The 27,656-nt window shown below is 34.2% G+C and overlaps 1 protein-coding gene across 1 annotated transcript in view; it reads right to left on the reverse strand.

Moving 5' to 3' along the window:
- Nucleotides 1–27,656, reverse strand: part of LRP1B (LDL receptor related protein 1B) — a 1,787,379-nt gene that overhangs the window by 233,248 nt on the left and 1,526,475 nt on the right. The window contains exons 48-56 of the mRNA XM_024744102.1: nt 24,007–24,120; nt 23,615–23,764; nt 22,261–22,383; nt 20,153–20,272; nt 15,321–15,449; nt 12,053–12,175; nt 9,455–9,595; nt 8,145–8,332; nt 2,222–2,405 (exon numbers count right to left, since the gene is read on the reverse strand). Coding sequence (XP_024599870.1) covers nt 2,222–2,405; nt 8,145–8,332; nt 9,455–9,595; nt 12,053–12,175; nt 15,321–15,449; nt 20,153–20,272; nt 22,261–22,383; nt 23,615–23,764; nt 24,007–24,120 — 1,272 coding nt within the window. The remainder of the gene's footprint in view (nt 1–2,221; nt 2,406–8,144; nt 8,333–9,454; nt 9,596–12,052; nt 12,176–15,320; nt 15,450–20,152; nt 20,273–22,260; nt 22,384–23,614; nt 23,765–24,006; nt 24,121–27,656) is intronic.

Consider the following 27,656-nt stretch of genomic DNA (forward strand, 5'->3'; position numbering starts at 1 on the left):
AGACAAACCTTGTGCTCTTTTGGTTGGAATGTAAGTTGGTGCAACCGCTACAGAAAACAGAATGAAGGTTGCTCAAAAAATTAATAATAGAACTGCCATCCAGCAATCTTACTCCTGGGTATATATCCAAAGGATGTGAAAATAGTATATCAAAGCTATATCTGTACTCCCAAATTTATTGTAGCATTATTCACAATAGCCGAGACATGGAAACAACCCAAGTGTCCATCAACAGATGAATGGGATCTGTATAGCCATGAGAAAGAATAAAATCCTGCCATTTGAGACAACATGGATTATGCTAAGTGAAACAAGTCAAACAGAGAAAGACAAATACTCTATGATATCACGTATAGGTGGAATCTAAAAAAGCCAAACTCATTGAAACAGAGTAGAATAGTAGTTACCAAGGTTTGCATGGTGGGGAACATGTGGAGATGTTGGTTAAAGAGTACAAACTTTCAGTTGGAAGATGAATAACTTCTGGGGGTCTGATGCACTACATTGTGATTATAGATAACTACACTGTACTACACACTTGAAAGTTGCTAAGAGAGTAGATCTTAAATGTTCTAACCACAAAAAAGAAGTGGTAATTATGTGAAGTGATGGAGATGTTAGCTACTACTACCATGGTAATCATATTACTGTATATAAGTATATCAAGTGAATGCATTGTATTACCTTAATGTAACACAATGTTATAGGTTAATTATATGTCAATAAATTTTGGGGAAAATATCTAGCCTCCCTTTAGCAAAAAATTTATTATTCAGGGACACTCATATTTATATTAAAATTGTTATTAGTTTCTATTTATTACTTTTAATGGAAAACCACTATATCATGGATACATGATGTAACAAGACCCAAATAAATGATTAGCATTCACCTCCTTTTCATAATCCTTTGTGAAAAGTTTAAAGTAATGGAAACACTAACTAGTTTTTAGATTTTATCTTTTCTTCTTATCCCATGTCACTAAATGAATGATGTAGTAAGCAGTAAGCTGGCAAAAAAAAAAAAAAGGAAGGCTGGCAAATATAACAATGGGCTCCAAATAATACACAAATTTATTAAGAGATGGACATTCCAAGAATAAGTGAGTGGAATGAAAAATTGAAAAGAGTTATTTTTCTCCATAATGTGCATAATTTTAACCAGTTAAAAAACTAACTTTTTAATTCCTATCCCTTTTATTTATTTTATGAAAGTAGATGAGAAAACATCTAGTTTTTTTGTTTTTGTTTTTGTTTTTTTTTGTGGTATGCGGGCCTCTCACTGCCGTGGCCTCTCCCGCCGCAGACGCACAGGCTCCGGACGCACAGGCTCAGCGGCCATGGCTCACGGGCCCAGCCCCTCCGCGGCATGTGGGATCCTCCCAGACCGGGGCACGAACCCGCGTCCCCTGCATCGGCAGGCGGACTCTCAACCACTGCGCCACCAGGGAAGCCCAAACATCTAGTTTTTTAAATGTTGTTCAACATAAATGTATATGAGAAACTGGCAATGCTATTTAATTGATTATACTCAATATCACAGTAAGAGGAATAGAAACACATTATGCACCATTTTCTGCCCATTTTAAGTTATTATTATATATTACTTTGTATCATTTTAATAAGTTTGATTTTCTCCCCTAATGAATCATAATTTGTTTTAATATTTTATTGAATTTTCTAATTCACAAATCAAACACACTGCTTGAAATAAACAGAAGTTTAATAATACTTGTTGAATCACTGGAAGAATTCAAATAGTCTTATATTCCTGATTTTTTGTTATTGTTGTCATCATTATTACTATTATTATTACTGACCCATTGTTCTCCTTGGCACACATATATGAGTGTGTGTATGGTGTAGGGGAGAAGGAAAAAAAATATTAGGATGCTGTCACAACAGGCTCTTTAATAGCCTTGGCCAAACCTGCTCCCAAGAACCTGTGATACAGGAAGCAGTGCTAGAGATAGTTCTTTTTACTTGTTCTCAAAATCTAGAAAACACTTAATAATTCACAGGACCACACTGGAATGGTACTAAAAACAGAGCAGCGTGTGGACAACATGCAATATCAGAGTGACAAATTTCCATATCAAGGTAAGTAGAGAATTTTGACTTCTTAGAAACAGCAATGAGGAATGAATTCAACAAGAATAGCTAGAAAATCAGATCCATATGTGTAACTGAGGCTGACTCAGTGGACAAGTTCAATTCGATACCTGAGAGTGATTTGCAGCCATTTGGGTTATTAGGTTGTATTTCATATCCATCTGTACAGAGGCACCTGTAGGTCCCATATGTATTGATGCATTGCTGGCTACACGGAAAGCCCAAAGAGCATTCATCAACGTCTACACATGTTTTACCATCATCCTTCAGTTGAAATCCAGGCCAGCATTTGCACTGGAGAATGAAAAACAAGCATAATAAATTCATATCATTGTCACTGTCTCTTGCTATTGGATATCCATTTAGCGTGATTCAAGCAAGAAAATCAGTTAATAACAGATAATGCCAAGTCCTTCTGTCCCCCAGAAATTAAACTTTAATAAGAATTACATATATTACATACAGTTTAAGTTAAAAAAGGATTCTCTCAAATATCATCATTTGATCTTCTGAGGTTGACAAGATTACAAAAGTTAAGCAACATAAATCAGCAAACCATGTTGGCTAGAGAATGGCAAGGAAAACAAAACTAAACCATCAACTTCTTCTGTTTTTTTTTTTCCTATTGCATTATATTGTGTTTTTAGAAGACTTTAATAATCATAAGGATTAACCCTTAAGTGGAGCTCTGAGAATTACTAATATTGTCACGTATGTTATTTCATTAGAGTCTTAACAGAAATCTATGATATAGGCACTATTATTAGTTAACCCATGAGAAACCCAGAGGCACAAAGGTGAAATTGTGTAGATAAAGCCAGAAGGAGAGCTGATTCTCTCTGTAATTTTTAACAAATAATAAGGCTCAATTAATATTTATTGGCAGGGTCTGAGTCCTTAACCAAATATGATGTCTGGAGAAATAATAAAATTAACATAGTTTCCCCTTCATAATTAAATCAATGTGCATCATCAAATCATTTTTTTCCCAGCATCTCTATCATGTTCTATATGACCCTCTAATGATTATGTAATATTTACTAACTGGCATATCAGTTCTCAGTACAATGTCATACCATATATGTCTTTGCATTCCTGAAAATAAAAAGGGGCGGTGATTGGTCTTTCAGTTTTATATTCAGTCCCTGCCAAGTAGCATACAGAATTATAATTATACAACACGAACCTATAATTGGCCAGATGATTGTGAACATGATAACCTTCACCAAGACTATTTAGTGGCCTTTGAATAAAAGAACTTGTGAGTACTGAATAGGATAGTGAATTAGGTAGGAACTCTAAGTTGTCAAGAAAAACTAGTATTCAAGAATTATTCATAGTAAACATTTGAGCCTTTGTATCTATTGGGAAAATATTAGAGAGAGATATGTGCTTATTATTAAATAATGAGCAAACAATTAATTGAGGGGTAGAATTTTTTTAAGTACAAAAAATGGTGTTCATTATGTGGAGGAGAAGGAGCATCAACTTCACCTGAAAGTGCTCAAAAGATAAATGAATATCTTTTTTTTTTTTTTGCTGTACGCAGGCCTCTCACTGTTGCAGCCTCTCCCGTTGTGGAGCACAGGCTCCAGACGCGCAGGCTCAGCGGCCATGGTTCACGGGCCCAGCCGCTCCGCGGCATGTGGGATCTTCCTGGGCCGGGGCAAGAACCTGTGTCCCCTGCATCGGCAGGCGGACTCTCAACCATTGCACCACCAGGGAAGCCCTGAATATCTTTTTCTAAGTCCTTTAACAAGAAACAAATCTCTTTAAGCTCTTGGCACTTTTATCTTTAACAATTTATACCAATATTTATCTAATAATCCTAAGATTATTAGATACAATAATAATCCTAAGATTATAAAGAATTTTTTGTAATCCCCAGAATCCACTAGCAAGCCAGCAAATCAAAGCAAAATCCACAACTTAATTTTCCAAGTTCTCCTCATAATGTTTGAGCCTGTGACAATATTATTTTTTTTTTTTTTTTTTCGGTACGCGGGCCTCTCACTGTTGTGGCCTCTCCCGTTGCAGAGCACAGGCTCCGGATGCGCAGGCTCAGCGGCCGTGGCTCACGGGCCCAGCCGCTCCACGGCATGTGGGATCTTCCCAGACAGGGGCATGGACCCATGTCCCCTGCATCGGCAGGCGGACTCTCAACCACTGCGCCACCTGGGAAGCCCAATATTACTTTTTTTGAGAAGACTTATCCTACTACCTGATGAGGAAGTCAGGGGAATTGGTGTTTATCCTATGTCAAAAAAAAAAAAAAAATAGATGCTAAATGTCACTGAAATATATACTTAAAAGTAGTTAAAATGATAAATTTTATGTTGTATATTTTAACACACTTAAAAAAATAAATGAATTTTTCAAAAAGAAAACTGAAAAGCTACAAAAAGATATCACTGAAAAGAACTAGAAATCAGACATGTGATCATGTGGAAGCCAGAGACACATAAGCAGACACAGGGTATAGTTGAATTCAAGGGGCACTTCAGGACAGGTGAAAGGACATTTTATAGAATGCATTAAATTCCTCTCAAAAAGAGTACTATGAAAAGAAATAGTGTCCGAATTCTAATACGGCTTCTGAAAATTACTTTGAATGGCTAATGTCAGGCTTATAGAACTACTATATTAAATAGTCAGTTTGGATAAAAACATATTTGTGGAAAATTAATTTCTTGAAGGTAAAAGTTACCAAATGCAATGAACATTTCTGTAAACAAATGAAATTAGGATGTTATAAGTGTAGAGTAAGTATTTTTAATGTGTTTATTAAAAGAGAAGATTTTTTTAAAAGATAATTTCCTCCCCAGTGTTGTTAACCTTGTTTTAACAAAAACATTTTTTGCTCCCAAATAATTAAAAGGCATTTATGGGAAATTCTACTAACCTAACATTCATAAATTGAATGAAAAAATAATAATCATTTGTGTCAGAGATATAAGATGAGAGATTCATCTATATTTAATATAAAAAAGTTTAAAAATGTTTCACTTTCACTTAAAAAGAAAATTTTTATGAAAGTGAGATATATATATTCAATGTCATGTTAATATTTCTCATAATCAAGAACTATTTCAAATTGTCTTGATTTATATTAATTTTTATAGAGAAACATATAGCTACCAGAAACAAATATATAGCTATCCAAAGTTTTCCTATTACATTCAGAAAAATTTGCAGCTTTTTAGTGATATGTTAAAATACTGGTTATCTTATACACATTAAAATTTATTTATCTCCCAAAAGTACATTTATTTTCACATGGTAAGTTACCATTCCATCCAAATAAGATTCTTGCTTAGTTAAGTGTTATTACTCCCTTTTGAATAGTTAAATCAATTGTATTTGTTTTACAGCAAATTGTTCATAGTCCAGAAGGTCTAAATTTTGCTTTTATAAGCAATTTTCATTTTATTGCAGAATTTGAAGGAGGAGTTGTCATGTTCTGCTGATAATGTAATGAGAAATAGTTTACTGGATAGTTTTCCCCATTCTCTGAAAAAGAGAAACCCACCAGCTAACATTTTTTTCCCAAAATAGATAAGCATTTTGTTGTATATAACATTTTTTATCCAATCTCCTATAAATAAATTGTCAGAAATATAACATATTATATATATGTTTTAAAAGTACATATATAATATAAATATATATATCAACACAATATATAAAATACTTGTTTTGAATCTTTGCTTAAATCTCTTATTTATGATTCTCATCCTGGCTCCTTTCATTTTTGAACTGGTCTTGCTTCCCCCAGTAGATGTTTTATTTTATTCATTAGTTTTTTGTTTTGTTTTGTTTGTTTTTTGCAGTACGCGGGCCTCTCACTGTTGTGGCCTCTCCCATTGCGGAGCACAGGCTCCGGACGTGCAGGCTCAGCAGCCATGGCTCACGGGCCCAGCCGCTCCGCGGCATGTGGGATCTTCCTGGACCGGGGCACAAACCCGTGTCCCCTGCATCGGCAGGCGGACTCTCAACCACCGCGCCACCAGGGAAGCCCTATTCATTAGTTTTGACATGTTTGTATATTAAGGAACATTATCCACTGCAATTTTGTCAGGTATCATATATACATTGCCTTTTGAATAATTAAACAGTTTGTCTCTTTTACCTAGAATTCTCATTTCATTCTATGACTCCTTCAGAGAAGTCAGAGAAAATAATTATATTTTAAAGGTATCAATAAACAATTATTTCTCTGTGAGGAATCTTATAAAGTAATTAAAATAGTATGATTTATCATGGCTTTCTGGGTGAGATTTACTTCTACCAAAACTAGTTTTCCAAATATGGAATCTCTGGGCACGCAGTACTTCTTACATGCAGGCATTAAAAAAAAACTTACACCGTACTTTTGATGTTATGTCAAAAGGTGACTATTCCATATTCTATAATTTTTAGATTTTACCGCCAAGATTATGACAGATTAAAAATATACACAGGATAAACACAAATCTACTTTGAAATTTAAATTTTAGACAGATAGATGGATAGATATACATTCTATATGATAAAAATAGATTATTTATAACATGACAAAATTTAAACTATTACCTTTAATAATTTTATAATACATTCCCTGACTTTTTTGGAAACATTTCTATATTGATTGTATATAAATCACCAATAACATTTTTTCTGCTTCATTGGGTTTCAAAACCTTTACTGCCAAAATTAATTACCTCATATATACTCATCACATTAAGAGCTGTTGTTTGGTGAATTTACCATTAGATAGAACTGACTTGTCATAGAATATCAAGGCTGTCAAGGAAAAACCGAAGCATCTTTGTAATACACACTTTTTTTTTTCTCTAGCATCTTTTAAAGAAAGTCACTTAGTCCCAACTGAGATACTTTTAGACGTGAGAAATTTGGCAACTCATTCCAATGTAGAGAATTCTAATGTTCAAAAAGTCTTTCTTATACAGAATCTGCTTCCCAACTCCTATTTCCAACATTTGAAACAACTCAGAAAGGTATGCTCCCTATTCCAGTACTTCATATATTTAAATACAGCTGACTAGCCATTTTTCTCTTGGTAAAACTTCTTCCAAAGGTGTGTTTTCCAGACCCCCTTATGCCACTGGCTGTACAAACGGGGATACAGTACAGTTTGTCAAGGTTCCTCTTAAAGTGTCATGCCCATAAATATGCACAGTACCCCAGGTATGTTCTGATCAGCGCAGAACTCAGTAGAACAAAATCTGAACTCTGTACTACTCCTAACTGGATTAGACTGCCTCTGTGGTTCATAAAAGCCATGTCCTTTTGCTGATTCATACAGAGCTATTGTCCAGTTAAAAACACTAATTTCCAGCTGAATTGCTTTTACTGAGGTTTTCCCACATTTACATAATTGATTTTAACCTAATGCACCACTTCAATATTATTTTTTGTATGCATCCTCCGTTCCAACATATTGAAACAGAGATGTTTTCAAAAGCTATTTGTGTCAATCAATTTTGTCAGTGAATCACATTCTTCAGGAAAATGGGACAAACAAAAAGCAATTAGAATGTTAGGCATGATTTATTTTTAGTGTACCTGCACTCAGTCCTAATAATTCATGTGTTCTTTTTTCTTCCTGTTTATATGAAAAAATATTGTATTCTCCAGTGTTGTGGTACATAAATGATTAGCCCATTCCACTACAAGGATGTATGAGAGGGAAAACGAAGGAAGCAATGGGAATTTAAGAGAGTTGCATAAACATTTATGCAGCTATTAACAGCAGTACCTTCCTCAAACACTGGTCGTCCTTTGCTTACTTTTTTCTTTATGATCAGCATTTATTAGAAAACATTTTGAATTTTTTGTCTCCATGAGTATATTCTCACAATTTATATACCACACTATTATTACGGTTTGCATATACAGAAACTCTCCATTTAAATAGTTTTAACTAATGATATTATAATGACTTTAAGTTTTACAGCTATATTGGATGAAATCATTTTTATTGCCCCAAATTCTAACCTGTCAGATGATTTTCTGTCTTTGATGCGTGCCTACCTTATAACTGGCTGGAAGGTCCTGACAATCTTGAGAACATCCACTGATTTTCCTACTCAAGCATTCATTTACATGGCAGTTTCTCTCATCTGATCCATCGCCACAGTCATCCTTATTGTCACAAAGACCTCCACTGGGAATGCACCTGCCATTTTTGCACATAAAAAATGAACTGTTGCATGACTGTTCTGGAAAAAGAAAATAAAACAAATGGAACATAAAGAGCATGCCATTGTTTTATACTGCAATTGTTGAATACATTCACAAATATGATGACTTGTCTGTCAAAAATTATAGCAAATATGTGTACATATAAAATGCTTTATATTCAGTGTAATATTTTATACATGAAGAAAATCAAGGGCAAACTGTACTTTCATGTTCAACACACTGCAAATCTAGCTTTACATTGAAATTTAACAATCAAAATAAGCACCTATACTAAAATTAATGGAGTATTTCTGTCTTCATCTATACTATGAAGAATGAGTTCAAAAGTATAATGATAGCTTGACATTTCCCTCAAGCCAAAAGTCTCCGAGAAATTATATGTCACTAAAAATTAAGAATCTGGAATAGCTAGATATTCCTAAGTTCTTTTTCTTCCTGGATATATAACATTGATATTTTTAAGTCCAGGTATAAAAAAGATACTTGCAGTAAATCATAGTTGTCACAAATATAGCTATAGAAAGGAGTTCAAGTTTTGCAGCTACTCACAATCTGATGATTTAAACATTACTCATTACCATACATGATAAAAGAATGCCTATTAACATGTAAACTACATGAGAAAAAAAAGTAATTGGGTTTATTCTAAAATGTATAACTATGTATTCAATCTTTGGAATAGTAAAGTGTAAAATAGACCAAGTTTGGCTATGTATATATTTCTGTTCAAATGATATGCAATTTATTTCATTTTGCCTAAGTTTGAATAATATTGACTCTATTTCAGTAAATCTCAATTTCTTTTATGATTAAATTTTCAAGTAGGTCCATACAGGAAAATTATCCTCACATAAAATAATATATTAAGAAAAAATGACTTCTTTAAAGGAGGAGAATGATTAATTCATCTGGTTCATTGCCACAAATCTTCATACTTGGGGCACAGACTTACACTTCTATAACTAGCCCCAAAACAAAGTTGATTACTAGGATCCTGCATGGTATCAACAGAAGCATCACATGCTTAATTATTTGCATTTCCTCTCATTGAATATTATATGAGACTAAAAAACAGAGTCACAATATTGCCTTAAAAAAACAAATTTTGGAATAAACATAGTATTATATATTTTCTGTACCTGCACTTTTACACTTTGGGTTTATAGGTGCTTCATCAGAATGGTCTGGGCAGTCAAAGTCTCCATCACACTGCCATTGAGTATTTAAAAGACATCGTCCATCAGCACAACTAAATTCTTCTGCATTGCACTGTCTGTATCCTGAACACAAAGGAACATTCCAATTCATATAACAAATATTCATTAAAACTTTATTTCATAATGTACACTAAACTTAATTAACCATGTGAGTTACCCAGGCCTCTTATGGGAAATGTTTCTCATTTCTTTCTAGGGCAGTTACAATAATTGCAAGAGATATTTGTGGTTAGAAGTAGGATTAAAGTCCAGAAAATAAAGTTGGAAACAAGGCACTCTTATTTTGTTTCTAAGTAAGGAAACAAGAATGCAACACAAGTATACAACCTCTGTTCACTTATTATCTGTATCCTAAAGATTCCCTTTAGAATGGAAAACAGAATGAAAGCTACTCAAAATTATTTTCAAGACTAAGCTTGGTTAGGTACAGTACTAGAACATATGGATGAACTGATTCTGGGTTATAATAATAATTTTCAGAAGCTATAATGTCACGTTTATGTTTGGGAAGCAGCATTAAAAGTGTAAAGAAATTGTTAAAATGAGAAAATTAAAATCCAATTCATAGAGCAATAAGCACAAAACTATTGTAATTATCCTACATATTGATTCTTAGAGGCATTAAAAGGCTTTGTTCAAAACACAGTATCAATCAATCAGTTGTTAATGTTCATATCTAAGCTGGTTTGTAAGTAAAACTCATTTGATTTTGAATATTATGAAGTTTTAGATTGGTTTTTTTCCAGAGTTTGTTAACAATAAAAAATGTCATTTCTATTATAAACTTTCTGATAAATGTAGGCAAATATTTTACCTTTGAAGAGAGAATGTAAGATTTTTATGGTTTAAAAATAAAATTTCAGCAGAAAAAAAGATTCAACAATGATTATTTAATTGAGACGTTTATCATATTGCATGGCAAAACTAGATAGTTCTAAAATATCCCCAGTTTCCCTAGTATTCCTTCCCACCCTCTCATTCTTCACTAGTTCCTCCTCTTCACCCAATACATATGTTCAAGTCTCTCCCAGTCCAATAACAATAAAAATCCATCCACATAACTCTTAACAAGACATGTCCCTTCTTCCCTGCTCAGTCAAGTCCCTACTCAATCTTCCTTTCACTCACTTACCTCTTTGCTCTCACTTACTTTCATTCATTAAAGTCTCATTTCTGCAACATCTACCTGCTGAAATTCCTCTCAGAGCTAATAAATATCAAGTGACAGTTGGTAAATTCATAGGTGTCTCTGGCTCCTATCTGCTTCACTGTCCTCCAGTACTTGATGCTGTTGTCCATACTACCTTGGAAATAGTTTCCTGACTTAATATTCATAATCCACTCTCCCAGGCTTCTTTCTAACTTTGCTTTTGCTATTCCCTTTTCACCCTCTTTCTGTATAAAGTTTTCTTCTGTTCTACTCTAAAATGTTACAGGGTAAGCCCTTATTTCAGCCTTCAGTATATGGTTTTCCCCTTTTCCTTTGTACAGTGTTGGGTATTATCATTCTTTGTCATATTTTGAGTATCACCCTTATGCTGATGGCCACCAGGTTAATATTATTTGTCCTGATCATACTCTAGAACTAAATTTTCAAACACTCACTATACAGCTTCATGTGATTGTCTGATTAACACTTCATATTCAAAATATCCTAAATTAATTATTTGTTACATTTCTTCTCCCACACCAGCAAAACTGCCCCTTAACCTCATTCTAAAGCTCATTAACAGCAATACCATCCTCCAAGTCACCCAAGCTAGAGATTCTACTTTATCCTCCATCTGTAACTGATAGATGCTGCATAGGGAGGGCAAAGGGAAGCTAAATCTACTACCTTTCATAGGTATGTGTGGATTTCACAGCTTTTCATTTTATATTTATTCATGTATACATTTAAATATTTTACAAAAATACTATGTTCACATATTTCAATATCAACTGGGAATTTTTAATATACTAATTTTTATCACAAAAGTTATATATGTGTTCATATATACATTATATAGATATGATGGTTAGATAAATATATATGTGATAAGATAAATTTCATAATAATAACATTAAATTTTAACAAGTAAATACATGTATAAAAAGATAAAGCAAAAGAAAAATGTTAAGTATCTAGATTCTCTGATAGCTGTGAACTGTATTCTTTTTTCCTCACTCAAATATTGATTTGGCTGTAAGACTGAACTAACCAGCTATATATTGTCTTTAAAATAAAAGGTATTTCAAAGTACTTAAAACCAAACACATTTTTATCAACATTTTCCAGTGTGGTTCTTGATAAGAATACACTATAACAAGTAGGCATAATTTTCAAATAGGTGTGTAATTATGGTAGAGTTTAAAGAGGTTATATGTGGTGTGTCTATATTACTGAAGTTACATGTTCTTAGTGAGATTAAGAAATGTATTTCTTTGTTTTTGTTATTTATTTATATATTCCTGGAGTCATTTTAAAAGACTGTTACTCAGCCTGAGAATCTTCTCCATGAAAAGTTTATATATACTTACCACACTGCAGTGACTCATCAGAGCCATCTCCACAGTCATCATCATGGTCACAAACAAATTGCTTGGGAATGCATACTTTATTATGGCACATGAAAGCATTTTCATCACATGTGTTATTGGGAGCTAAGAAAGACATCACAAGAAATTAAGTTAGATGAGCACCAATTTTATCTTCCCCTACTTTATGAGTTTGGGAAATGTATGTTATTGTACTCAATACACTCAATAATTCAAGGTTATTTTAAAAAGGAAACTTAGCTAAACATTCAATATATCAGATAAATTAATAATATATATTAATATATGTATTTCATTATAAGTAGTATTTGAATATATGAATATAAATATATATAATTCAAAGTTTTAGTGTTGATATGTTCAACAATTCTAGAGTGACCTTGAAATTTCAGGCCATTTAGCAATTTGTAAGTTTGCCGAAGGATGAATTCAAAGGTTCATATGTGATAAAAAATCACTCAACTATAATAATGTGGCTGGGTTTTTTCTCTCCTCATGCTTGTAGTAAAGCTAGTAAAGTGATAAAAACCTGCTTCTTTGTGAAAAATGGACCTGAAAAGACCACCAAGTGCTAATGCTCATGATGGAAGTGAAAAGAAAATCAAAAGGGCTAAGAAAGTTACTGTTTTCAAGAGGAAGATAAAACTTTGGGTGACTTCAATGGGGTGTTGAAATAGGTTAAGATCTATGGTGAGATGAGCCCAACCGTAAGTACCACACTAAATTAGGAATATCGATCCATAAAATGGAACTTCAATCCTTTTGGAATACTGATCCATGAAAGTATTCTCTAGCAAGGGCCTTAACCAGCAGGAAAAATGGTTGATTAAAATGTGCAGTAAAACTTCAGCTGACTCGTACAGAGGAAATAAGCTTTAATAGTATATGTATAGCATCATAGAAGTTTGATCATTTAAATATTTTAATTACTTTTCTTACATGGAAAGGGTAAATGCTATGATATGACTCAAGGTTTGGGATATTTCAAATGTTAAGAATCTGCTATATGATGGATGTTAACTAAGCTTGTTGTGGTAACCATTTTGTAATAAGATATAAGCATATCAAATCACTATGTTGCACACCTAAAACTAACATAATATTGTAGGTCAATTATATCTTAATTTTTTTTAAGTGAAAGCAAAAAGAATCCTCTACATGTTATTACAGTACACTGGAAAGGAGGAGGCTTTGCAAAAAGTTGCTCTTCAACTCATAATTTTATCCTAAGGAAGCTATTCACCTTCTTGGTGCATCTGTTTATTTATCTGTTTAATGAGGATAATAAAATCTATCTGATAAATTTTCTGCAAGAACTAGATAAGGTACATGAAGCAGATAGGCTCATTTTAGGTACTCAGTACATTCTTAGTTGCTGTTTCAATTCCTATCTATACAACAATTATCTTTGGAAGATCCCCAAAAGCACTTCACCGAGATACTGTGGAAATTCAATAATGTAAATAAAAGCACCTACCAAAATAACTGATGTATAATGGGCAGCTGAAAAAATTTACATGCCTTCCAATCTCTCCCTTTCATGTCTTAATAGGCACTTTGCTCTATCTAGAACACTTCTCTTTCTTCTCTTTTTCCTTCACAACTGAGATAACGTTATTACTTTTCTTGAAATCCTTCCATGAGACTTCTAAGGTTTTTTACACAATATTTATTTGTGATGATCTAGTATCTTTTCTATGTATCATTCTGACACTTAAGTTATTATAATTATTCTTTTACATGCTTATCAGCTCCCGATCCCCAAACTGCCCCACACTACATGAAAAAAGGAAATCTGCTTTCAAAACTCAGTAATGACTAAAAAGAGACATGAGCAGGTGAAACAAAAAGAATTACTTAAATTTAATCAAGTGTAACTAATTTTAAACAAATTTATTTTCAAAAATGATATAGAAGCCACATAGGAGCAGCATTCAAAACTGCCCATTATAATTAGAGTAAAATTCAGTTACTAATCACTACGCTAACTTTTAACTGTGTGACAGCTTATATAACTCAAGTGAATTATGCCAATTCTAATGCATGAATTATTCTTTAAGATACTAAGCAACAGAGGCTTATTTGGAATTAATGCTTTCGTGTCACTTCAGTACAATTTGTTGTATTTTAACATAATTTACTTAATAGCACCCATGTGGTCCAAAAGTGTTAATATGTGTCCTGGAGCATTAACTTGCTACAATAGCAACAGTATACAGGGACCATCTGGATCCCTGAATTGATGCATAATCCTTCATTATGTAGCCCTCAGTGGCCCCATTGACCTTTACAGGCACACATATCAGTTTCAAGATCAAACTGATTTATTCTACAATAGCATGAGCTCTGTGCACACAAGCCTGCCTCAAAGTCTTCTTTTTCCTTCTCTGCTTTAAGTATCCCCCATATACACACACCCACATACACACACTATTACATTATGGCTTCAATTATAGTTTTAAAGACCTGAAGACAGGTCATCAGAGAGATGACTGGTAGACTTCACTTTAATAAGCAGAGTTCACAGCACTGTTCCTAATAAATTGCTCAACAGATCCCCTATGTGACCTTGGGATCAGCATTCAAATACTCAGTCCCTTCATTCTCCTGATCATGCAAAGGAATTTATCTAAATTTTTACTATTCAGTAATCCCCTGAAGATTTCCTGAGGTGACCTAGGGTTAGAAACTTAGTAAACTCTCTGGCCTCCAAAGGTGTTCCTCTGATTCCCCAGCTCCATTCAGCTATATACATACTATTTCTACCTGACCTAAGGGCTAATATCCTATCCGTAGGACTAATAGGTGTTTACTGACCTTCTTATCAGTAGTTATTTAGGATCACAGCAGCCATTTACAGAGTATCTGTAATAGACAATCTAAAAGCCTTCAAGTGGAGTGTGGGGTGGGAGGGTGGAGGAAGATGCTAAAAAGGAAGTAACAAACCCACCACACACACATACACAGGGTAGTTAAATTATCTCAGGAATGAAGTGAAAAATCTTCGTGCATCAAAACCAGTTTTAAAATGGGTAATCCCTCTGTTCATGTTGGAAACACTCTGAACAGTGGTTAGAGGGGTTGCTGAACTCTGTGATGACGACATCCCACCTGATTAATTCTGATACTACGTATGAGTCCAGGGATTGGGAAAGTGAGAGAAAAGGTGATATGGTGAGTACTACAAAAGCAACTGTCTGAGGATGCTGCAGCAGCTTTCTTTCATAGACAACCCCATGAGTGTTCATACCACAGCCTGCTGTGGAGAGCTCATCGCTTCCATTTGGACAGTCCCTTTCACCATCACACAGCCAGTGTCGGGGCACACAGGCATGGGAGCCCTGGCAGCTGAACATGTCAGGCGCACAGGTGATGGCACCTGAAACCCACCAAAAAAAATGCCATTAAGATCACACACAGCAGGTCCGTTGAGAAAGATCTATAATTTCATTTCCTATAGACAAGAAGGGAAGCAGAAGAATGCCGCTGACAAGGAAAAAACTGTAGTTATTTGGAATCATCACATATTATCCATCCCCTATGGACAGTTTCCTCTCAGAATTCATTCCTTCTCAGTAGCAAGTATTATATTTTTTAAAGCTACATGGCAGAAAATAATGAGTATGTTCTCCTTGTAAAATGTAGCAAAACACAGAAATCTCATTGTGAATAAACTGAGATAACATTTCAAAAGGACTGAACCTATAAGGATAATAACAGCATTTTTATTGCTTAATATATGTTAAGCACTTAACACATTAACTAATTTAGTCCTCACAATCGCCTCAAATGGTAGAACTATTATTAGTCTCATTTCACAGAAAAGGAAACTGAGGCTCTGAGATGTTGGAAAGCTTGCAGGAAGTCACAAATTGCAGAGGGAGCCACATGTTGAACTGGGAGTCCAAAACCTTTTTGATTCCTAAGTATCTTCTCTTAACCAGTAATATCATTACTGTTCCTCCCCACCTTGTGTTGTTGAAAAGTATAAATGTATGCATGTTCCCTTTGGTTTTACACACTTAATAAACGAATCTACCTTTTCTTCGCTCTATCAATTCAATGTTCCTTCAGTTGCATGATGTTGTTTTCAAATGTATACAGGAAAAAAAAAGAAATGCTTGTTGACTGTAAATTCAAAGGGTCATGGGTGGTTTCTCTTTGTTTTTCTTTATATGGGCATAGGGTAATTGAGTAAAATTAGAAAATGATTCATTCTCCTGGTATTTCCCAAGCCCCAAGTACAGTTATACATATTAAATGGTTTATTTGTTATGTATATAAAATATTTGTTGAGTAAATCAGCAACATGCCCCCAAATTTAACTTCCCTTTAATTTCACTTTCTTGTGACCAAATGCTACCCATAGAATAGATGTTAAAAAACAAGTTGTAAGAATTATTAAAAAAATGTTAGTATCTCCAAGAAGAAAATATGACTGCCTAGATTGATGGATAGTTGTTTCCAAACCTTTAAAGCTACTTTAATTGGATTACCAATTATCATCTTACTTTTCAGCCACAGAGTTTTTATGAGAAGAACATGTTTTTTAATGCAATGTTATCACTATGGGAGTACAGCAGGGTGACAAAGTGGAACCTCCTGGTGATCTTTTTCAACATAAACATGTCTCTTCCTACATATACTTTAATTGGGAGGACAGAATGGCAAGTGAATATTGAAAAATCCCCCAGGTAATTCAGATTTGCTTATTTGTTGAGGATCAGTGCTAATAGAATGAGTTTAATATGATATCTATTACTGGAAGAAATTATAAAGAAAATCTATTAAACAAATGTTGCTTTAATTTAAAAATGAATTTACTTGCTACCTATTGTCTTTAGTACTTTCTATAATAAAATTCTCTTCCTACAAGTTATTTATACATTATTCCTCCTTATCTATTTTTTTAAGCTTGTCATAAGAACATAGAGTGTCACTTTCACTCTTAGACTCTCAGTTAGTGCTTTAATTTCCATAATATTTTTATTATTTAGCTGGAGATGCAAAAAATTGCATTCTTTCTGCTATGGAAGTTTCGATGCATTTAGTGCCCCTTGTCTACTTTCTTATTATCACTCCAGTTTATTCCCAAGGGAGGCATAATAGATATAGCATTGATTTTACTGTTGAGAAATTTAACTTTGTATGACCTTGCAGAAGACTAGTGTCTGAGTTTCACTCTAAAATGAGAGTTATGACTAGATAATTACTAAGATACCTAAAACTATAAAATGGCATAAAGCTCTTTGCAGCTAATTTTCTGGCTCCCTTTAAAGTGTTTCAACAGATTCTGTGTTAAGAGCATACCAAAACATCATCGTCAATTTAAAAGAAAATGAGCCAAGGAAAAAACTCATGGCTTCCTTCTATAATTACCACTGTCATCTGGAGACACATTGCCTTTCTCAGGGACATGAATCCCAAGGGAGAAGGAAGACAAGCTGAAGGAATTCTACCAGATCCATCTTGGGTACCTACTTAGATATAATATTTGATTGGTGAGAGTTACTATCCAATTTAGTAAGTATTTCAGAAACCTGAATTCTGTTCCTAGTTCTGTCATCACTGATTCACTGAGTGACTTCAGGCAAATTTATTAACCTCTGTGAGTTTTTCTTTCTTCATCTATCACATGACACAGGTGAACTAGACTATGATTTTTATAAGTGAATCCTCAAATCCCAAGTCAGAACCACTATGTGCTTATGAAGAAAGAATATGTCTATATCAGAATATTTGGAGATGGGAATTAAGAATCTACATTTTTAACAAACTTCTGAACAGGATTTTTTGTACACTAAAGGTTGAAAACCACTGAGATAAATTATTTATAAAGTTCCTTTCCAATCCTAAAATATTAAGTCCAATTCATTGACTGATGGTTGACCTAAAGCAGTAATTTTTATGTAACAACAGCTTGGTAGCATATAAATTGCAGCCTGTGATTACATTAAATAGACTGGGTGTTTTGATGGCAGGTAAATATGTTCATTACCATGAAATCCTTTAAAAAACTTATCAGGGACTTCCCTGGTGGTGCAGTGGTTGAGAGTCCGCCTGCCAATGCAGGGGACACGGGTTCGTGCCCCGGTCTGGGAAGATCCCACATGCCGCGGAGCAGCTGGGCCCGTGAGCCATGGCCGCTGAGCCTGTGCTCCGCAACGGGAGAGGCCACAACAGTGAGAGGGCCGCATACCGCAAAAAAAAAAAAACAAACCTTATCAGGACATTGATAGACACTGACATGACAATACCACTCTAAAAAATAACGGAGGGAGCAGGAGAAACACAACAAAAGAGAATGGGAATAAATTCATTTATATAGTACACATTGGCCATGTCAGCTGATCACGATAATTACATAAGGTAGATGTCTTGTAACCATTTAATAGGTAAAGAATTTGAGGAATAAGGGATAAAGTGGACCATCCCATGATCACACAGCTGGAAAATGCAGACGCAGGAGAATTCAACTCTGTATGACTTTAGAGTCTTTACCACTTCTATTATATTGTGTCTACTTAAGAAGGATAGAGGTGTCAGGGGAGCCATTTAGTGTAGAATTAAACAAAGGGTCAAAAGCAACATAATTTTAGAGACCAGAAACATGTTCAACCTGCTGTAAATTGGTAGTCTTTTTGTTAAAATTAAACAGGGAACTCTACTCAATACTCTGTAATGGCCTATAAAGGAAAAGAATCTAAAAAAAAAAAAGAAAAAAAAAAGAGTGGATATATGTATATATATAATTGATTCACTTTGCTGTACACCTGAAACTAACACAACGTTGTAAATCAACTACACTCCAATAAAAAATTTTTAAAAAAGAAGTATTTAATAGCAAAGAGAAACAAAATAATTAAAACAGACTGGCCAGTCATCTAATTAATTAATGATTTTTCTTCCTTTCAGAGGTTTTCGATAGTAATCTTTCTACATTTATCTTTATCTGTTGTATAACTAAATTGTTTCAGCTGTGTAAATAAAAAGTAGATTTTAGGTGGCTTAATACAGGAAAATAAATTGCCTACTTTCTGAGGATATCTCCAATTTTATGATACATACAGAGAACTTCATTTTAGTGTGAACATTATAAACCTTATAGTCCTTTTTCCATGATAGTGACCTAAATAGCAGGCCACAACTCCTGAAAATTTTAAAAATGTGTTAAGTACACTTAACTCCATAAATGAGCCTTATTCTATGACTCGGGTCCTTTTCTCTCTTAAATGAGAATGATAACAGTTATGAAATAGGGTTGATATAATGAACAAAGAATATATAGCTATAGGTACAAACATACATATGGAAACCGATCAGAAAGATAAATAGACAGATAGACATGTAAATAATTTAGTAGAATGCCTGGCCAACCATAACTAATGTATGGAGATTAGGTTGCTTCCTTCTTCTACCTCTTAAAAAATTCATTTAATAATTAAATTTAAATTATTTGTTAAATGTCTGTGATTAATTAAAAGCAATCACGTTGGTTTTTAGCCAATATAGTTGACGTATAGTAAACAGAGACATTTGACACTCTACCTCTAATCCTATAAAGCTGAATGTTTAAGTACATTTTAAAATCATATACATTAGCCTGCTTCCTTAATTTCCATTTAAAACAATTCAATAAGCGTAATTACTATAATACACAAACACACACCATGTGTGGCTTATGGCAGTATAAACCTGCATAGTAAATTTGGATGGTGACTTAGCAATACTTATCAAGAGCAATGAGAAAATTTTCAATCATTTGATCCAAGTAATCCCAATCATTGAGATCCATTCTAAAGAAGTCACTGAAGACTAGAAATACAATTTGCAAATACATTCATTGTGTTAATATTCAGCAAAAAATCCTAAAACTCTAATGGTAAATGTATATATGAAAAATTGTAGACTGATAAGTTGTCATAAAAATAATAAAAACAGTTACATCGAAATGTATATACATATAAGCTTAATGTTAAGTTTAACAAAGTAGAAGACAAAGTTTTCTGTATACTCTAAAACAGTAGAGCATATGTATCATACTCCTAAAAACTGAATAAGAACACAAAAGGAACAACTCACCACAAATGCTATCACTTTCATCTAATCCATCTCCACAATCAGCCTCTCCATCACAAATCCAGTGTTTAGATATACATTTTTGTGCAGAACATGCAAATTGGTTCCAAGAACAAGAGGAACCTAAAAAAAAACAAGCAAAAAAACCCATAAGAATGTTTGTTTTAGGTGCAAAAGAAAAAATAAATCCTTTGAGACATTCTTAGGAAAGATCCAACATGAGAAAGTTCTTTAGCCGTTGCTAAAACCAGCCATCCCAAATAAAACAAGCCAGAGTCCTCTTCTCTATGACAGTGCTATAAAATTTTGACCACGGCTTGCATATTCCCTCTGAGTTATCCAGGTTATACAACATTGTTCCTTCAACATCATCTCACAGGGTTTGACTTTGAGCTAGTCAATATGCTGGTCACTCTTCCTAAGTACATTACTGTCTTTTTCTAACATGTAGGGTACAGATATAAAATAAATATTCCAAGTGTGGTCTAGTCATTTTTTCCTAATTTTTTTTTTTTTCCTGTACGCGGGCCTCTCACTGTTGTGGCCTCTCCCGTTGCAGAGCACAGGCTCCGGACGCGCAGGCTCAGCAGCCATGGCTCACGCGCCCAACTGCTCCACGGCACGTGGGATTTTCCCGGACCGGGGCGCGAACCCGTGTCCCCTGCATCGGCAGGCGGACTCTCAACCACTGCGCCACCAGGGAAGCCCTTTTCCTAATTTTTAATCTATTTTTGAACAGTTGGAGAAAAAAATTACATCCTAGGCAAGGTCATAAATATGGTGAACTCACCACCATATACATTTGTTTTTAAAGATGACGTGACTCAGGGGGTTTTAGCTTGATGACAAGCCATCAGTTTTGTACCTATACATACTTAACACTTTGATGTTTTCCTTTCTCTGCCTTGGGAACACTTAAATCTGACTAATAACATCCATATTCATTTGCATGGTGGCTGGTATTTTATTACCAAGCTATGCATTTATAATGGTGTATTCCATTTATTTCCAAAGTTTGTGATTGCTCTCCTCCACCCTTAGTCCATTTATCACCAGGAAACACCCAAGAATAAAATCCTACCAAATTAATATGTTCAAAATATAAATGACTATAAAAATAAAAATTTGATTTTTATCGTATAAACTATTTAAAAACTTTGCATTTTTATTTCAAATATTTACTAACATGACCTGTGAAAAGAGAGACATTTAGAAAAACTGAAGCCCAGAAAAAATAAGATTAAAGAAGATACAACCGTATAATGGCTTCTGTTCCAGGAAGTATGACTCTACATAAACTATTTGTAAAGTTCTCTGTTACTCTTGTTCAGAATCAGGCTGTAATGTAAAGATATATGGCATCTTAAACAAAATGCACCTTCATATTTCATGATGACATTTACTTTTATGGGACTTTGGCATTTCTTAGACAATCCATTTTTAATCTTTTTTCCTACTCTGTCTATTCATCACAGTGTTTGCTATTTGTGTTAAATGAAAAGAGTGAATATATGCTTTTTATGCTTTTTTAGGAATTTCTTTGGCCTGAAAATCATAAAATCCGTAAATTTTATAGAAATAAAAATTTTAAATGCTTTCTTACCTTGCCAAGTGAAATGAAATGTACACACACAGAAATTAGGATGTGGATAGTGATAGACGACAGTTTGAAGAAATGCAAGTTTAACTATACTATTTAAATCTATACATGTAATTAATAGAAACATTTAGGATAATAATAGTCAATAAGAGGTAGGGAGACTATAATGAGTTGTGTGAGCTAAATCCTTATTTTTCACAGCAGAAGGTAAATACATTAGCATATAAACTTAATAAGTCAGGAAATGAAGGTATAAATATATCATTTAGATTAATGGAGGTAATCACTAACAAAAATAGAAAAGGTTAAAAGGCTGTATGGGAGATTGTTATTCTCCATTATAAGTTCTTCTGTTCTATTTTAATTTTTACCATTTTGTGATATTTAATCAAAATAAAAATTGATGTTAAAATCAATTAGCAATATTTTGTGTAAAATCTCTATGTAAGAGAACATCAGTATATAAATAATAATATAGTTTATAAAAGTAAAACAAGATATAATGTCTCACCACAGTGGAATTCATCAAGTCCATCCTCACAATCTTTCTGACCATCACATACCCAGGTATTCAAAATGCACCTTCCACTAGGACAACCAAAATAATTTTCTTCACATCTGTGTTTGTTTTGAACTGTGATAAAATATAGAATTTAATGTCAAATAAATTAAATTAATCTTAGACTTATGCAATATAGGTAGATATCAAAACAGTAATACTCCTTGAACTGGAAGAGGTAAATAACAAGAAAACCTAAATAAAAAGAGCTAAGCTGAGGACATTAAAGAATGTCCAGGTCATGAAAACCAAGGAAAAGCTAAAAAACTGGCATAGACATCCAGTTCCTCCTAGGATACAGCGAGTCTTTTCAAACCCAAAAGGAACATCACAGAGTGTCACACACTGATGAGCAGTGGGGAAAAGAAAAAAAGGAATCTGCTATTTCCCAGTTAATTGATTGATTATACACCATTAAGAATAGCAATTCTTTAGAGTAGATCGTATGTGTGTGTGTGTGTTGTATACACTTGTGTGTGGAATACCTACAAATATAATTTCTTAAAATGTTTCAAAAACTTATTACACATCTGCTAAGCATGGAAAAAAGTAATTGTAGCAGCAGGGTCAGGAGAAGGAAACAGCAGTATGAGAACACATGTAATGGTATACTACAAGCATATCTACTTTCAGTTATAGTAATTTAACATCTTTCTTTCTGGTATTATTATATATTACTAAAATTTGTTTCCTTAAATAGTTAGAAAGAAATAGGTTCATGACCTTCTCATGGAAGGCATTCTCCTAAGAATGAAGATGACACTTTTCAGTGCTTGTGTGGGTAACGATGGCTAATATATATAAATATACCAGTCTGACATTGATCCAGTAATGATAACTATTATGTTACCCATACTAGTATGCCAAAAGATTGTGTAAACTGCATCAAATAGCCTAACTTGACAATACAAGCTGTATAATAACAGGAGTAAAGCCAGTGGTGAGAAACATAGTCTCCCTCCCTTTAGTCTATAGATAGTTTTCTCTCAGTATATACTACTTCTGTGAAAACTTTATAGATTACACATTTTAAGATGTAATCACCAACTTTAAAAGGATGAATGAGGAACTGAACATGAAAATAGAAATTGATCCAAACATAGAACAGATTTCTCAAGTATCATTCCATAAGTCATGAAAAAATATAAAGTGGCATGTCTAGCACAGGGTGATTATTTTTAATTTAGTCTACAATATTTGTTTTAATCTGAGCCATTGAGTATCAAGAATGAAAATTAATAAGTTTATGCTATACAACCAGCCCCTAAATCTTCAAGGCAAAGACTGTTTTGTCTTCTAGAATTACCTGGGCATTTTAATTCATCTGAATAGTCTCCACAGTCGTTAGACCCATCGCATATCCAGGTTGGCAGAACACACAGTGAGGTAGAATTACATCTTATGAATCCTGTGGTTTTCACTCCAAGTTTATAGAAATATGTACAGTCTGTATTATCTATAAGGAGGTCAACAGAAAAATGAAAAACACCTCATCTGCAAAGATTATAAGCCTTCTATGTAGGTAATAGAAACAAGAAAAGTTAACCTCATTTGAAGAAGTAAATATGTAATTATCCTACACAACAAGGGTTAATTACATATCAATTCTGGACAAGGTTCAGTGAAGAGTTAGACACTGTTCAATGTAATGCCAAAGGTGCACAGGCATGAACAACAAAATGTAATGGAATATCTTACTGCAGTTCTTTTCATCTGAAGCATCTGCACAATCTAGGTTCTGGTTGCATCGTGCTGATCTTGGAATGCACGTCCCGTCTGCACAGCGGAACTCAACAGTGGCACAGGTTGAAACTAGAAAAACAGGTAAATAAACAAATGGATAGACGAGATAGGTATCTCGTCTATCCACTTAAGTTTGGATAAACTTATCCAAACATCCTTGCTTAACATTTTGAGTACTTTAATTCTTACAAGTTTGTTTGGTTTTGCCTTTTTAACTCTGGGCAGTCAAACTTGACCCATAACCCCCAACAACAAGCTTGGGTTAGATGCCTCATGTCTTCCCCTGTCACGCTGTTCTTCCCTACATTGTAGTACTTATAATACTGCATTGCAATGTCCTGTTTATGTATCTCTCCCCCCATTAAATTGTAAGCAGGGACCGTGCCTTGTTTTTCCTATCATACCATATCAGCGCTAAACCAACAACAACAACAAAATTAAATGCTGCTGAAACTTCTCTCTCCTTCCAACTTCAAAATACAAGGTATGACACTAAGCAAATGCCTGATTGAGTGTGTACAGAGAAATCCCGATCTGTTTGCTAAGAAGTGAAACATTCACTGCTATGATAAAATGACACACAGACAGAGTCAGAGATTGAGAGGGAGAAACCAGAGTATTTGCTTTATTTACTCAAAGAGGGAATAGTTCAGCACTGCTAGAAAGTCATCATGCTAAGTTATCCCCTTTCACATGGCCATATTACTAAGATTTGGTATAGGAAATATGGATTCCTCATGCCAAGAAACATACAAATGTGGTATGACTTGTCTCTCTTGTTGGAAAGGATTTCCAAATCCCTGCTATGCTTAGATGAAAATCAGTTTTGATATGCTACCATCATTACATATTCTTTGTACAGAATAGCTTATTCTTCATCACATATTCCTTTTTACTTTGCTTACACGTTCATTACCATATAATGGTTTTCAGCAATATGTTGTGAACAGGTGCATGGCTTGTTTTGTGTTAGATTAACTTAGGTGAGATTTTTATTCCAAATTCAAATTTCCACAGGTTGATTATCTTAATGTACAACCTGAAGGGCTCTATGATTATGCCACTTTTACTAGGGTTGATATTTTAAAGAGCCTATTTAATTATAAATATAAATTATGTCAATTGTAAATGGTTAAAATACTATCTTAAAATATGCAAATTTTATTCAAGGGTGTGTATGTCATTTGTATTTCATAATGCACTGCTCTTATTATATTTAATTGTATCTTGCAATTGTATCCTTATTTGTGTGTAAATGATGATTTGAATAAATGTTTTATTTACAATTTGCAATTATAATTGCTTCACTGTTTTCTTCATTAAAAATAACATTATTTGAAACAGATAATGCCATTATAAGTAGAGATAAATACACTGTTCCAAACAGGAAAAAAGTAGGTATTTTTCTTTTATGCCTAAATAAAGAAAAATCTCTTCCATATTCTTTTCTATTACATTTCACATTCAATATTTTTCAGTGGAAACAATAAATGGAATATATAACATAGAAAATAATCATGAGAAGCATATACATTTTGTTTCTGACTTTGCTATCAGCAGTCTCCTATTAAGAGGTTGTGTTCCAAAAGATTCCTCATAATCCCCTTATTTAGAAGACAGAATTCATTTCTCTGTGAAACAATATTCTAGATAGTGGTAATATTCCTAAACAAGTCTACAAAGATTTATCTCTAAGCTACTTGACGTGCATTATCTAATACTTGCAGTTAGAGTTTGGGATACCAGAAATCCTAATTCTGAAGCAAAGTGGGCAATCACAACCCATTCCACCATTTCCATCTCCCTCCAAACTTCCATAGAGAATCTTCTCTGTACATGGCAGGGAGTCCATCTGGGTGGGTATTGGTGGCAGATAAAGTGAAGAGGCAAATTATGACTACATGAACGTGGAGATGGCATGTCAGACTGTTAAGAGGACTGGAGATTCAGGGATTTCACAGTAATGGAGTTTCAAGAATGGTGCTGGGGGCTCAGGTGGAAGTAAGTGTAAAGAATGGCTTATAAGAAGAGTGGAAATGTGGAGCAAGTAGAAAACGGTCTTGGATGGAATTCTAGGAATAACAAAGAAACAGAGGAACTCTAACCAGACAAAAGGAAACTATAACTTTAAAGTTGAGAAGAGTGGTTAGGAAATAGTATTTAGAGAAAGGCAAGGGAAAAAATGAGGTAGGGGGTCAGGAGAACAAAAATAAGGCTACTGAATCTTGGTGAGGAGGGCAAGGGCAGCCTATTAGAGTGGGTGAGATGTGCAAATAGGAACCGATTGTCCCTTTACTTCTAATCCTATCTCTATAGATTTCATGACTTGATACAGAGTTTGGGAACCACTAGAGGATTAAATAGGGTGATAAGTGGCAATGGAATTGGACATGTCAAGTGGTTGCACAATTCCATAAGCAGCAGGATCAAGGTGGTTGTGGGGATTAACGTCTCTAGCATTTATAGACAAGGAAAGAGAGTCCTGGAACAGGAGAAATCCATGGGAACAGTGACAATGTCACTTCATAAGTAAGCAAATGCTTCTTCTGCCAAAACCTCTACCTCTCTAGTCCCTCAATCATGTTCCTTTCTCATGTTGTTTTGGTCAGTCAAGTATTGAAATGTGTTTCACCCTTAGGGTGGGTCTTGAGGGAGAAAGGTTATGGGATCTCTAATTTGTCAAGTGAATATGAAAGCCTTCTGACAACTTTTCTTCAGGCTAAAAGTTCTAGAAAAAAGAGAACAGAAAATAATGTCATCCAAATAAAGGTAACCTGAGTGGGAAATACTAGACTCTTCCCTCCAGATAGTACAAAGGAAAAAGTACACCTACAAAATGCGAGTGGAAATATACCACAGCCACACCAGGAATAGCAACGAGATACAACAAAGGAAGATCTGACAGGGATGGTAGCTCAAAAGTAGCAGCAAGAGAGAAAGTAAAACCATTCTTTCCCTCATATAGTTTCTTAATTTTCCTATTTAATCCACCTTATTTTCTCCATATCAGTTAAAATATTTAATCAGGTAGGAAAGATATAAAATCGATTAGTCTTTCCCTAGTTCTTAGGATGTTCCTTGTAAATAACCTAACTCAACGTTTTCTTTTCCAACTCTCCTACCCAGCATGTAGCAAAGGGAAGGTGACAAGGAAAAAATACATGAAATGTGCTGTTATATCTCTTCTGTTTACTTTCAAACCACATCTTTTATTGAATTCACTGCTTAGGCTCTAAGGATATGAGAACCCGGAAGGAATAATGATTTCCTCTGCAGGCACGCTTATCCTTTTCCTTTAGCTTGTTGTTTGTGGAATCTTCAAAGTTTTGCTATGAATTTGGGAAAAAAGAAAAAAGAAAAACTCACCAGTTTCCTCTCCTCTAGGTCATCTCAGAAGTACTTAGCTCTCCAGTCCACCTAAAGGTGTTCAAATGGCCCAAGGAAGTTCATGTACTTCTCAAAGGGAGTATATTCATCTCAACAGGGAGCGAAGGGGGGATATTATGCGCTCTCTACAAATCTATTCACTCAAACTCTGACACACCAGAAGAGGAATACAGAATGATAAACTTTCTGAACAACTCCTTAGATCCTCACCAGCTAGC

The sequence above is a fragment of the Neophocaena asiaeorientalis genome, unplaced genomic scaffold, assembly GCF_003031525.2.
Source record: "Neophocaena asiaeorientalis asiaeorientalis breed wild unplaced genomic scaffold, Neophocaena_asiaeorientalis_V1.1 scaffold11, whole genome shotgun sequence".
Taxonomy (NCBI): domain Eukaryota; kingdom Metazoa; phylum Chordata; class Mammalia; order Artiodactyla; family Phocoenidae; genus Neophocaena; species Neophocaena asiaeorientalis.